Source organism: Cyprinus carpio, chromosome A21, assembly GCF_018340385.1.
Source record: "Cyprinus carpio isolate SPL01 chromosome A21, ASM1834038v1, whole genome shotgun sequence".
Taxonomy (NCBI): domain Eukaryota; kingdom Metazoa; phylum Chordata; class Actinopteri; order Cypriniformes; family Cyprinidae; genus Cyprinus; species Cyprinus carpio.
This window is the reverse complement of record NC_056592.1, coordinates 2,423,516-2,437,823: the sequence shown is the minus strand read 5'-3', so window position 1 is coordinate 2,437,823 and position 14,308 is coordinate 2,423,516. Positions and strand designations below refer to the sequence as shown.

At 28.0% G+C, this 14,308-nt stretch overlaps 1 protein-coding gene across 2 annotated transcripts in view; it reads left to right on the top strand.

Annotated features, from left to right (window-relative positions):
* Positions 1–14,308, top strand: part of LOC109104554 (phospholipid-transporting ATPase IC) — a 39,219-nt gene that overhangs the window by 16,393 nt on the left and 8,518 nt on the right. For both annotated transcript variants that reach the window (XM_042778547.1, XM_042778546.1), the window contains exons 4-18: positions 947–1,060; positions 2,306–2,404; positions 2,501–2,562; positions 2,688–2,760; positions 3,844–3,914; positions 5,416–5,498; positions 5,785–5,943; positions 6,040–6,128; positions 7,565–7,755; positions 7,839–8,056; positions 10,352–10,395; positions 11,174–11,330; positions 11,512–11,700; positions 11,779–11,891; positions 13,484–13,648. In XM_042778547.1, the coding sequence (XP_042634481.1) occupies positions 947–1,060; positions 2,306–2,404; positions 2,501–2,562; positions 2,688–2,760; positions 3,844–3,914; positions 5,416–5,498; positions 5,785–5,943; positions 6,040–6,128; positions 7,565–7,755; positions 7,839–8,056; positions 10,352–10,395; positions 11,174–11,330; positions 11,512–11,700; positions 11,779–11,891; positions 13,484–13,648 (1,827 nt within the window). The remainder of the gene's footprint in view (positions 1–946; positions 1,061–2,305; positions 2,405–2,500; positions 2,563–2,687; positions 2,761–3,843; positions 3,915–5,415; positions 5,499–5,784; positions 5,944–6,039; positions 6,129–7,564; positions 7,756–7,838; positions 8,057–10,351; positions 10,396–11,173; positions 11,331–11,511; positions 11,701–11,778; positions 11,892–13,483; positions 13,649–14,308) is intronic.

Sequence of the window (14,308 nt, the reverse complement as noted above, 5' to 3'; positions counted from 1 at the left end):
AACTAAAATAGGAAAACAGTCAAATGAAATAAAGAGACACATCGAATCAGACTCATGAGACTGTAACTCTGGTGTTGAACCGATGATAGCTTGCTTCTGCAACCGGATAAAAACTTTTTAAACAGCTTTTTATATCACAATTCAGGCTTATTCTTTATATTGTTTTTGGTTTGTCTTCCAATTCTGACTAACTTTTGGCAATTCTGAAAAAAAAAATAAAAAGCATTAGAATTCCAAGATAAAAAGTTGCAATTACGTGTTTCATTTAAAAAAAATAAATAAATAAAATATTCCATGGTGGGGAAGAAAAAAAGAATTTTGAAACATAGAATTGATATAAATATTATATTAAAGTAATTCATTCTATATTTAAAAAACTATCCCTCATGTATGTATGTTTATAGATTTTTTTTATTGCTATAAATATTGCAAATATATTAAAATATTATAAAATGAATTACTTATACTTTTAGGAAAATAAACGGTCAATTTCAAATGATCATTTTATGAATCATATAAACATGATATACAATCTGTTTTTATGTCAAATATCAGAATTCTGAGGCAAAAAAAGTCTAAAAAATCTAAAAAAAAATCTGAATTGTGGCAATTATGTTTGAATTCTGTGGTGGAAACAGCCTTCCATAGGAACCTTCCCTACATGAAAAAGACAAGCTTTTATTTTGATTTTAGGGTTTCAGATATATCTATCTGCTATTCCAGCCTCACATTTCAGAAAGTTCATGATGAGGTATTCTTCATTTTTTCAAAAAAAAAGATTTTTTATGATCGAGGAGAGTCTGGTTTGATGTGAGGGGGTTTTCTTTTTTTAAGTATTGTTGGTTTTCTGTGAATCAAGTGCAATAGTTCACAATTCAGTTCTTTTTGGATGAGAACCTGCAAAAATGAAGACTCAAAGTTTTATTGCAGTTACATTTGTTTTCAGGGCAACGCAATCAAGACCTACAAATATAACGTCTTAACCTTCCTGCCGCTGAACCTGTACGAGCAGTTTAAGAGAGCGGCCAACCTCTACTTCCTGTGTCTGCTGATCCTGCAGGTTTGGAGCAACAAAACTCTGTCATACTGTCCCTCACACTGTCAGGCCGATCAGGATGGGCATGCATTACCATATTGAGATTTATTTTTTGATAGTGACCTAACTGTGCATTACATTTACCAAAAAATAGTTTGCTTCATAGATAGCATGAAATCAAGGCAAATTTGTGTTGCACTGATAAATTGTGTACAATAAGACATTTATTATTTATTTGTTAAAAATGGATTATTTAATATTATAACTTATTTAATAAAAAATTCATTATTTTTTATCTTAGAGACTCATCTGTTGGTCTTATGAAATACAACATATATTAATATTGAAAATATTATTAAATCTTTTTTAAGAAAATCAGGGTCTATTTTGATTTCACGTTGTCATTTTATAAATCATATGACCATATGATATGAACTTCAATCCATCTGTTTTCATATGTCAGATTATTAAAAATAAATGAAATATAAAAATATTTTTATATAAAACTAAATATATTTTGTTTTATTGAAATAAATAAATAAAAATAAATTTAAATATATATTTCAACAATAATATGTGTGTGTATAATATACCTCAATAAAATATTTATTAAAATATTTTATTGATATAATTATTGAAGATAAACAGGGTTGATTTCGATTTCATGTTGTTTTATGAATCATGAACATAGGATATAAATTTCAATCCATCTTTTTTGTATGTCAGATCATTAAAATAGAAAAATATTATATATATATATATATATATATATATATATATATATATATATATGTGTGTGTGTAATATGTATCTCAATAAAGATATAAGTTAAACTATTAAATAATAATAATTTTAAATGAAACAAAACAAACAAATTATAAAAAAAATGTATAGACCCTGTTTTTCTTTAAAAATATTTAATAATTAATTATGTATTTTTTTATATATTTTCAATATTTAGAAAATATTTTATTGATATAATTACTGAAGATACACAGGGTTGATTAATTGTTTTATGAATCAAATGAACATGGGATATAAACTTCAGTCCATCTTTTTTGTATGTCAGATCATTAAAAAATAAAAATATTATATATATATATTATAAGTATTATATAATATATTAAATATGTTAAAATATATTACATTTATTAAATGAATCAATTTAGTGATATATTATTGAAAATGAACAGGTTTGATTTTTAATCTCATGTTGTTTTATGAATCATCTGAAGGATTGATATGAATCTGTGTATTTGAATGTGTCAGATCATTCCTCAAATCTCCACACTGCCGTGGTACACCACCCTGGTGCCGTTAGTGCTGGTGTTGGGCATCACCGCCATTAAAGACCTGGTGGACGACCTGGTGAGTCTCTGCACATGTTTTCTGATGAAAGGCATCCATTAATTGACATGATAAACTAATGGTTTGTGTCATCTGATCCGCGTCTCTTGTTGAAAGGCACGACACAGGATGGACAAAGAAATCAACAACAGAAGGTGTGACGTGCTGCTCAATGGCAGGTGAAGACCAACTTTAATCTGCTTTAATACTCAAGTACATGAGAATAGTGCTCATGTTTGTCAGTGAAAAAATATTGCATAAACATTTTGAAATTAATGCCCTGAGGTGGATTCTCGTTTGTCAGGTTTGAAGAGACAAGATGGATGAACCTACAAGTTGGTGATGTGGTCAGAATAAAGAAAAATGATTTTATTCCAGTAAGTTATTATTGAATCCGTTTGCCTTCCTGTTGAGAGTTTCCCCTTTTTAATTTAATTTAATTTAATTTAATTTAATTTAATTTAATTTAATTTAATTTAATTTAATTTAATAGAATTTAATTTAATTTAATTTAATTTAATTTAATTTAATTTAATTTAATTTAATTTAATTTAATTTAATTTAAAATTATTTTATTTTGTTTTGTTTAAAATATTTTATTTTGTTTAAAATTATTTTAATTTATTTTAATTTAAAGTTATTATTTTTGTTTTGCTTTGTTTTAAATTTAATTTAATTTAAAATTATTTTATTTTATTTTGTTTTGTTTTGTTTAACATTATTTTCATTTATTTTAATTCACAATTATTATTTTTTTGTTTAGTTTTGTTTAAAATTTAATTTAATTTAATTTAATTTAATTTAATTTAATTTAATTTAATTTAATTTAATTTAATTTAATTTAATTTAATTTAATTTGTTATTTTATTTTATCCATGAGCCATGTGAGTGTTGTCTTACATATTTTCATCTGTTGTAGAGCTTTTATAAATTATACAAATATGAAGAAAAATTTAATAAAATTATTAAATAAATAAATAAAATTATCTATTAAATTAAAAAAAAATTCTAAGAGACTTTTAAGTTCGGTATATGCCGTTTTAAATATAAATGATATATTAAATTAGATATTTACTTAGATAAAATTAAAATGATGCAAATTAAAATATTTTACTGGCATAGTTCAATATTTTAATGTTTATAATATTATAATATTAGTGAAATATCCAGTTTAAGAAACCTGAAGTATATCACATTATTCTCTATTTTAAGAAGGGCCTGACTGAATTCTGTTTGTTTCTGCGCTTTTCTCTTTTCTAATGTATCCTGATTATTAAACATTTGATTGTCATAACATTATCTTGAATATTTATTTGGTGTCATGTCATGTTTATGCTCCATTTTGCGTTTAATTTTTACTGTATGTGTTTCTTCATCCCTCCAGTCACATCATTCATCCGTTTGAGATCATTTTTAAGTTCACATTTTCTCATCTTCACCTGTGTTTTGACCTCATGTAGGCTGATATTCTGTTGTTGTCCAGTTCCAACCCCAACAGTCTGTGTTATGTAGAGACGGCGGAGCTCGACGGGTAAGAGACACATTAAACCATACAGTGATCAGAGTATTGGCTCTCTCAATCACACTATTGAATATTTCCACACTTATAGATGAGTATTTAAACACACAATGCCTGTTTTCATGATGATTTTTTTTTACAGAAGTCATAATTTGTTCTGGCCATAACCATCAAGCCATGTGTGCTTGAATGAATCAGTATTTGTGTAATTTGATGACTTATTTTTTTGTAATGTCAACATTATGAACGGTCATTGAAGTGCTCGGACATTGATTCATAATGGAAATTGTGTAATGGATTTGTTCTTTGTCTTGTACAGTTGTTCAGTCCAAACACACTCGCTTTATTTTGTTCTTTACATACAAAAGAATCAGAATTCAGGTCCTGGCTTTGTTTGTCTGTGTACTTTTGAATTGTTTCATTAATATTAATATTAATATATATATATATATTATATATATATATATATATATATATATATATATGTATATATATGTATATATAATTAATAATGTAATATTTGAATATTTTATATTAAATGTTTTATACAGTTTTTTTTTTTTTAAATGTAAACCTAATTTTTTGGATCCTAATTATGACACATTTTATTGTCATTACATATGCTTTAATATTAATTTTCTGTCATGACATGTTTATGCTTGCTTTTTCTACATTTCATTTTATTTTATTTTTTTACATTTTCAGTCCATTTGCTTAGTCCACATACAACATTGTTTCATAAATATTAAAAAAATTGATATATTTTTTTAATTAAATTTTTATTTTATTTTAATTTAAATCTTTAAATGCTAGTATTATAATATTAATGAAATATCTACAGCAAGAAACCATACAAATTTTGAGTTTCACTGTGTTTATGGATCCTAATTCATTACACACACCTTGAATATTCATTTGCTGTCATGTTAATGCCAGCTTTTCCTCTGTTTTATATTTTAGAGTATTTTTATTTATTTCATTTGTTTAAATACACTTGCTTAATTTTGTTTTTCCACATAGAATAGAATCAGTTTCTGGGTTTGTTCTGGGTCTGTATTTTTAATTGTTCGATAAATATATAAAATTGTAAATATTAAATATTTAATTGATAGAATATTTTATTTTCATTATTTTATTAAATCTTTTTAATTTTAATTTAAGTCTTTTAATACTAAAAACATTAAAATATTAGTGAAATATCCACTGCAAGCAACTTGAAGTTGAAAAAAAAATTATATATATATATATATATATATATATATATGTAATATATGTATGTAATATATATATATATAATATATCGTAGAATAATGCTGAATATAAAGTAAAAATATTTTTTTTTTAAAAAAACATAAAACAATTTATATAAATAAATAGAATATAAAATTGGAATAAAATCTATATTTTTCATTGTTTCATGAAGGAGGATGGGAGCTGGTTTTAGTGCACGTTGTTGTCAAATGACTTTTATTTTTGTAGTTTCTCATTGTTGGCTTTCGTTTCGTTTGTCCAGAGAGACGAATCTGAAGTTTAAGATGGGTCTCAAGGTGACAGACGAGCGTCTTCAGGAGGAGGATCAGTTGGCCCGGTTTAATGGTGAGTATGACATGAGTGTTTGACAGACTTAGAGACGAAACAACAGATCATTTGTGTGAAAGTAGTTGCATGACTGTAATTGTGCATGCACCGCGTCCAAACCAGGTGCGGCACGTGAATATCCAGCATCAGGTCATTTTTATGTCCTTGTTGAAAAATCTGTTCTGTTTTGAACCGTTGAGATTTAGAAACTAAGCAATTGAACATTTCTGTTGCTTCCATGTGACTATCAAGAGAATTTACAGACAATTTTAGAGTGTAATCTCTTGTTTTGTGTCTTTCTCAGCATTGATTTTGTGCGAGGAGCCCAACAACCGTCTGGATAAGTTTATGGGAACGATGATCTGGGACTCTCAGAGTTACGCGCTCGACCTGGACAACATGCTGCTCAGAGGATGCAAGATTCGCAACACGGACGTGTGCCACGGCCTGGTCATATTCGCAGGTCAGTTCAATATGCTGCCCAACCCACCCACGTTTATGTTCACGGTTCGGTGTGTGTTTGTGTGTGTAAAAGCAGCTGGAATGTTTCGTTCTTCAGGAAATGACACTAAAATCATGAGAAATGGAGGCAAGACCAGGTTCAAACGCACCAGAATAGACATACTCATGAACTACATGGTCTACACGGTCAGTTAAACTCATCTTCATATTCATCAAAATATTAGCATTTATTTTCATTTAGTTTAGTGACATTTGGATATTTTTTTGTGTTTTTTTTTCCGTTTTTTTTTTTTACCCACCTTTTACACAACATCGCCTTGACTTTTTATTTATTTGTTTTTTTTCATTTGCACATTTTAGGTTTTTGTTATCTTATTTTTACAATATCCAAAAATGCTATCTATTTATTTATATTTACAAAATATATTTATAGAGTGTAGTCATAGTTTTATTTATATTGTTTATTATTAACATTGTGATTTTTACTTAGAGTATAAATGTAGATGATTACCTATTTTTATCAGTTTTATTTATAGTTTTTTTTTTAGTTTATTTTTTTATGTTTGTTTTTTTATGGGTGGGTTTATTTATAGGTTGTTTTTTATTAGAAAGTTTATTAAATTAGTTTTTTTAAACATTTTTATTTATATAGACTTGTTTGTAATTTTTGTTTGTATTTGAGTGCATGTGTTGTTTTTTTTTTTTATTTTTTTTAAAAAGTCCATTTATGGTTTATTTATGTTTTTACTTTTATTGATAGAGTGCATTTATAGTCTGTTTATTAATCTTATTAAAGAGAGTGCATTCAGTTTTATTTATTCATATATAACTTATGTATAGAGCGTTTTTATTTATATTTATATTTTTATTTATAGAGCATTTATAGTTTATTTATCTGTTTATGCTGTTATAGAGTTTATTTATTAGTCGTATTTATAGAGATTGATTTTATAGTTTTGTTTACTTATATTATTCAGTACTTTTATTTATATACTGAATTTATGTTTATTTATTTATTAAATATTTTTATTTATAGAATGAATTGATAGAGGTTTATTTATTTATTGAGGTTCAGTTTAATAGTTGTATTGAATATTTTATTAATATACTATAAATTGTATTTATAGTCAGTGGATTCATAGGTTTGTTTATTTATTATATTCAAAATTCTTATTTATAGCTTGAATTTGTGTTTGTGTTTTTGTTTGTTAGTTATTTGATTTTTTTTTTTAATTTGTTTTTTTGTTTAAAATTAAATGTTATTTTATATTTTTAATTTTTTATTTTTTTTTGTTTTTTTATAGAGTGTGTTTTTTTTGTTTTTAATTTTATATTTATTAGAGTATATAATTCTAGCTTAATGATTTGAAAAGTTTTAGTCACTTGTTTTATTTTATTTTATTTTATTTTATTTTATTTTATGTAATTATTTTATTTTATTTTATTTTTATTTTATTGTATTTTATTTTATTTAGTGTATTGAGTTTATTTTATTTTATTTTATTTTATTATTTTATTTTATTTTATTTTAGTAGTATTTGAAGGTGCTGCAACATTTGCATGAAATCCATTCTCATTTTGCACCCTAAAATGTTCCCATGGCTCTCTGGTTCTTGCTGTAGATCTTTGCCTTGTTGGTTTTGTTGTGTGCTGGTCTGGCCATCGGACACACGTACTGGTACGAGAGCATTGGCTCGAAGGCCTGGTATCTGTTGAACGGCCTCGGCTACTCTTCATCTTACCGAGGCTTCCTCAGTTTCTGGGGCTACATCATCATCCTCAACACCATGGTGCCCATTTCTCTCTATGTGAGGTACGACAGCAGCCTCTCCACCGCTCTCTGATCACACAGCTCTCGTTATTCATTTGATAACTCACTGGTTTTTGTTCTCTCAGCGTGGAGGTGATCCGCCTGGGTCAGAGTAAGTTCATTAACTGGGATCTGCGCAGATGTACTATGCTGACAACCCGACACGCCGGCCAAAGCCAGAAACCACCCACGCTGATGAACGAGCAGCTGGGGCAGATCGAGTACATCTTCTCTGATAAAACCGGCACGCTCACGCAGAACATCATGGCCTTCAAGAAGTGCACCATTACAGGACTCACTTACGGTGAGACAAACCACCAGCTTTGTTTTTAGAGGAACAATATAAATCCAGAATCCCGATATTGATCTGCCAGTTTCTAAGGCCTTTAAATGATCAAAACTTATTGTACACAACAATGTTATTATAGTTACAATTAAAACCATAAAAATATGTATATATATTTTAGTTACTTGAAATAAAATAAATGTCAACGGAAATAAAATAATATATATAAGAAGCTAGTTGCCAAGGCACAATTTCACATTTTTAAATTTTAGAGTAACTTAATGTGCTAAAATAATTAAAACTGAAATACAAATTTATAAAATCTATATAGACATATTAAAAAAAAAAAAAAAAAAAAACACTTATAAAATTTACAAAAACAATATACAAAATTACAAAAATTTAAATAAAATTAAATGAAACACTTACTAGACTGAAGCAGCTTAAGGATGTGTGTTGTGTGTGTGTATATATATATATTATATATATATCTTATTATAATGTATCTATATATATATATATATATATCTATATATATATATATATATATAATATATATATATATACTATATATATATCTATCTATATATATCGATATAAGATTATATATATATATATATATGCATGTTTTGATCATGTTTTGATGTTTTGATCAAACTAAGCATCATCTTAAATATTATTTATGGAGGGCCAAATTTCTCAAAATTAAATAATTAAATAAATGTTGAAATATATAAATAAATTTGGAAATACATAATGAAATGATGAAATACATAAAATAATGCAGAAATGCCAAAATAAATATATAAATATGGCGTGTAAAGCCAACGTTACTATCGTTGACGGCACTGATTTCAGCCAACATCTCCTGGATATTTTCTACTTGTATTAAAATTATGTCATAGTCAACGTTTTGATTGACAACTTCATCTGGAAGAGTCAACAACAGATCTTTTACTGTACCATCCTCAGCCATAGCTTCGTGATGCTGTGGAAAAACAAGGAAAAAAGGCACCTGAATTAGAAGACCAACGAAATCGAGAGTTGATAACGGCGAACGCCGCCCACTGAGTGACGTGCCCACAAAGCAGTAACCCTGAAAATTAAAGGTGGAGGGGGAGGAAATACAATGATTAAATAATTAATCTGAACGAATAAATACATAAACAATGGAACAAAATAAATCAAACAATAAATAAATTAATTAATAAAATAACATAACATAAATAAAGGAAATGAATGAATGAATGAATGAATAAATTAATTAATATTTCTTTCTGCATTTCTTTCTGCATTTATTTATGTGTTTAAATATTTCATTATGTATTTAACAATTTATTTATATATTTCAACATATATTTAATTATTTAATTTTGAGTAATTTGGCCCTCCATAATTATTGGGACATAGTGTGTATTATTTATATAATTTTATGTAAGTATCTGTTATACTGTTATAAAGATCTCATTGATGTATATTACAAGCTATGTTTTTGTCCATATAATAATAATCTGCACCAAATTGCATATTGTTGCTCAGTTTGGGACTTTGAATAAAAGCTGTTTTTTCTCACCATATCATACTATATGAGCCATAAAAGCCTGATTTTAACTTCTATTTCACATGTCAGGATTTACAGGGTTAATACATGCAGTCGAGTCAAGTGAAATTTAATCACTTGTTATTGAGGTTTTATCTGTCAAACCAGTAGATGCATTTAAATCGAGTATGAAAAGAGCTTGAGTGATAAATGTGTTTGGATGAGTGTTGACGGTGTGTCATGTGTCTGATCAGATATAAATCATGGTTTATATGGTTTATATGAGCCTAGCTCACAGCCCTCACGTTTGTGTTTGTGACTTCAGAGATGTGTGTGTGTGTGTGTGTGACTGTGGGGGAGATTTAAGGCTTAAGTTTCACACAGGTCAGGTTTCTGTGGTTGGGTACAGTGAATGAGTTTAAAACTGGATGACACCTTCGACCTTGCCATAAAATTACTCAGTATCATCTGTTTTGAGCTTCAATATCACTCCTTTTCCTTGATTGCATCACATTCTTAGAGGCAATGACTTTCGCTCATGCATATAAACAGTGCACAGTGAGTATTAAATGAGTGACTCATATTTGAGATGGCATGTTTAGTTAAAGGTATCTTGAGACGTCTCATTCCATGGTGTCTGCACTCAGCAGTGTGCTTTAGTGCTTTATTATCCAGCACTATTTGAAGTGCTAATTCTTTACTGTGTTATTGCTTTTTCAATCCAGTGAACTAAATTAGTGTGAAAATTTACAATGCTTTATGTTGATCTGTAGGCAATCCCACCAGTGAAGACGGTGTGGCACTGGATCGTGGAAAGGTACGTACGCAGAATTACTTCTATACTTAAAATTTCTTGTTTATCATTTATTTATTTATATTTTATTTTTTTTTGTTATTCTTTATATATATATTAGACTGACTCACTGTCTATGCATTTATAGTTTTAATTTGATTGATTTTATTTATTTTTTTAAATGATAGAAAGTACATTCATATAGTTTTATTTATATTATTTTATTTATAGAGTACATTTATAAAGTTTTATATATTGACATAATTTTATTTATAGAGAGTACATGTAAAATTTTTATAGAGAGTACATGTATAATTTAATTATTATTAGTATCTATAGAGAGTGCTTTTTTAATCTTATTGATTGAGCATTATTTGTATTTATAGAAAGTGCATTTATATTTTGATGAATTGATTTATTATATTTTATTTATAGAGAATACATTTATATTTTTATTGACTGTTTGATTTTTATGTATAGAGAGTACATTTACAGTTTGTTTGTTTGTTATAGAGAGTTTATAGGGTTTTATGTATTTATTTATTTATAAATGTATTTATTGGTTGTTTTTTATTTATAGAGAGTGCATTCATAGAGTATTTATTTGATTCATAGTTTATTTAGAGGGTAAGTGTATATAGTTTATTAACTGATTTTAGAGAGCAGGTTTTATTTATAGAGAGTGCATTTATTTAGTTTTAGCTGACGTAATTTTAAGTTAGCCTTTAAAGCTAATAGCTTTTAGTCAAAATATTTGATTAGTCATTATATTCATTTCACTTTCTCTCTAATTTTCACTCAGCCTGTGGATTTCAGTTGGAATAAGTACGCCGACAAGAAGTTCCAGTTCGAAGACCATTTCCTCGTTTCCTGTATCCGTTCGAAGAAGGACCCGCAAATTCATGAGTTCTTCAAACTCCTGTCCTTGTGTCACACTGTCATGGTTGAGCACAAAGGGGGTGAGGAGACCAAAACCATCATTATGTGCTGAGATTATACAAAAATAAACAGTAATACGAGCATGTTTTATTCAGTGCTGCTTTCATCTCAGAAGTATTTAGGATTCTTAATCCTATTTTGTGTAAAAGCTAAAAAAATGCTGCTGTTTATTTGTGTGCTGCATATTTTCTCTGTGTTCAGATGAGTTGGTGTACCAGGCTGCGTCTCCTGATGAGGGCGCTCTGGTCACTGCCGCATGCAACTTTGGGTACGTGTTCCTGTCCCGAACGCAGGACACCATCACCATCCTGGAGATGGACCATGAGGAGACCTACGAGATGCTCGCTCTGCTCGACTTCAACAGCGACCGCAAGCGCATGTCCATCATCCGTGAGTTTTTCTCTTCTTCATTTCCTGTCTGTCAGTCGTTGTCATCTGTTTCTCATTCTTGTGTGTGTTTGTGTGTAGTGAGATTTCCAGACGGTAAAATAAGGCTATACTGTAAGGGCGCAGACACTGTGATCTACCAGCGACTTGATGCCAATAGCAAAAATATAGAAACCACGCAAGAAGCTCTGGACGTGAGTACCAACACTTTTAATAAATCCATTAGCATATGTTAATGAGGTTCAGCATGCCATTGCAAGTTAAAGAGACAGTTTGCCCAAAAATGACAATTTTCTTAGGTGTTATTATTTTCCCCCATGGACTGCAAAGAGAGATTTTTTAAATTGAATTTAAAAATGTTAAATGTGTCAAGCTTTAAAAAGTAGAAAAAAGCACCACATGGAATATCAAAGAGTACTCCATTTGACTGTATTAAAAGCAGTATTATTATATTTAACTCTAACCATAAAACCAGGAAAATAAAACTTTAAATAAAATAAACTTTAACTGAAATATAATCAAATATAAAATAACTCATTTACCAAGGCAACATTTCTCATTTTCATTTAGTTTATCTTGAGGCACAAAAAAAACTAAAACTAAAACTGAAAGAAAAATGTATAAAAACTATACAGACTTATTAAAAAAACTAATAAAAGTCAAAAAAGCACACAACAAAATTACAGGCAAATGCTAAAATGAAAATGAAAACAGAAACAGAGGGAATTTTGGTTGTCTTTCTTATAACTCCATAAATCAGAAAATGCTTTCAATAGCCAATGTTTTAAGGAATAAAATCAAGAAAATTATATATTAACAAACCCCTCAGTAAAAACCTTTAGAATATAGATAGAAGTCAAACTGTAAATGTTGGTGTATGTATGTGCTGCTGAAGTTGAGAAAAAACTCATTTTAAGAAACGGCCTTTAAACATATCTATTGTAATTGAAACGCAAATAATGTGCAATAATAAAATTTAATTATATATGAACAAACCCCTCAGTAAAAATCTTCAGAATACATACAGGAATAAAACTCTAAATTTTGGTGTCTGTACGTGCTGCTAAAGTTGAGAAAAAATTTGGTGTCTGTACGTGCTGCCCCTCAGTAAAAAATCTTCAGATACATACAGGAATAAAACTCTAAATTTTGGTGAGCTGTACGTGCTGCTAATTTGAGAAAAAAACTCATTTTAAGAATGGCCTTTACACAAAACATATCTAATTAAAAAAAAAAAATGAAAACGCAAATAATGTGCAATAATAAAATTGAATTATATATGAACAAACCCCTCAGTAAAAACCTTCAGAATACATAGAGGAATAAAACTCTAAATTTAGATGTCGGTACGTGCTGCTGAAGTTGAGAAAAAACTCATTTTAAGAAACAGCCTTTAAACATATGTATTGGAATTGAAACGCAAATAATGTGCAATAATAAAATGAAATTATATATGAACAAACCCCTCAGTAAAAACCTTCAGAATACATAGAGGAATAAAACTCTAAATTTAGGTGTCGGTATGTGCTGCTGAAGTTAAGAAAAAACTCATTTTGAGGAACCGCATTTATGTATTGTATTGTAATCTAAATCTACAGATGCAAATAGATAGTGCAATCAAATAAATAATTAAAGGTTTTCTTTCCACTATTCTGAAACAGAACATTATGAAAAGCAAAATAGCCCAAAAAGTCAAAATTGACTGGTGCATGAAAAAAGCACTTCCTGTAGTGTTTGGCAGAATAGCATGTATTGTGTGTTAAACGGTTGGATTTTTTTCTTTCAGATCTTTGCGAACGAGACACTGCGAACTCTGTGTCTCTGCTATAAGGACATCAGTCAGGCAGAGTTTGACGCCTGGTCTCAGAAACACCAGGCTGCCAGCGTTTCAATGGGGAACCGTGAGGAGGCTCTGGACACTGTGTATGAAGAGATCGAGGAAAATCTTTTGGTATGGAAATAAGAAAGATTATCAAAATTATAATTTTCAGGGAAGTGACTAGTTATCAATTGGTGTATTAGTCAGACTCATTAAGCTGTCAGTGTTTGGCTATTAGCTGATAACAGACACTTTCTAGCAGACCCTTTTATCCAAAATGACTTAATATGCAACAATGTTATATAATATGCATAATGTTAAAGTATTTTCAGTTAAATTTTAGGTTGATAATATCTAAATTAATTTAATTTCAGCAACTTTGTGAAAGTTTAATTGTACAAAAATATTGGCATTATATTAATAAATGTTTCCAGGTATCTGTGAGATATATCTTATATATTGTAGTTTCTTAAATCAGAAAATCTATACTCTTAATAAAAATGTAATATTAAATTGTAAATGAATTACATTTTATTATATTTTATTAAACTTTTATTATATTATTCAGCCTACCAGATATCTGCAAGATATATCTTACGTATAGCTGTTTATTAAAATTTGAAAATCTATATTCTTAATTAAAAATGTATTTTGAATTTGTTAATGTGCGAAAAAAAAAACGTTTTTTTACTTGTATATTATATATAAAAAAATAATAAAATAATTCTATATAATATTATGTATGCAGTAATTTATTTGTATGGTAGATTTATTTAATATTTTTATTTATTT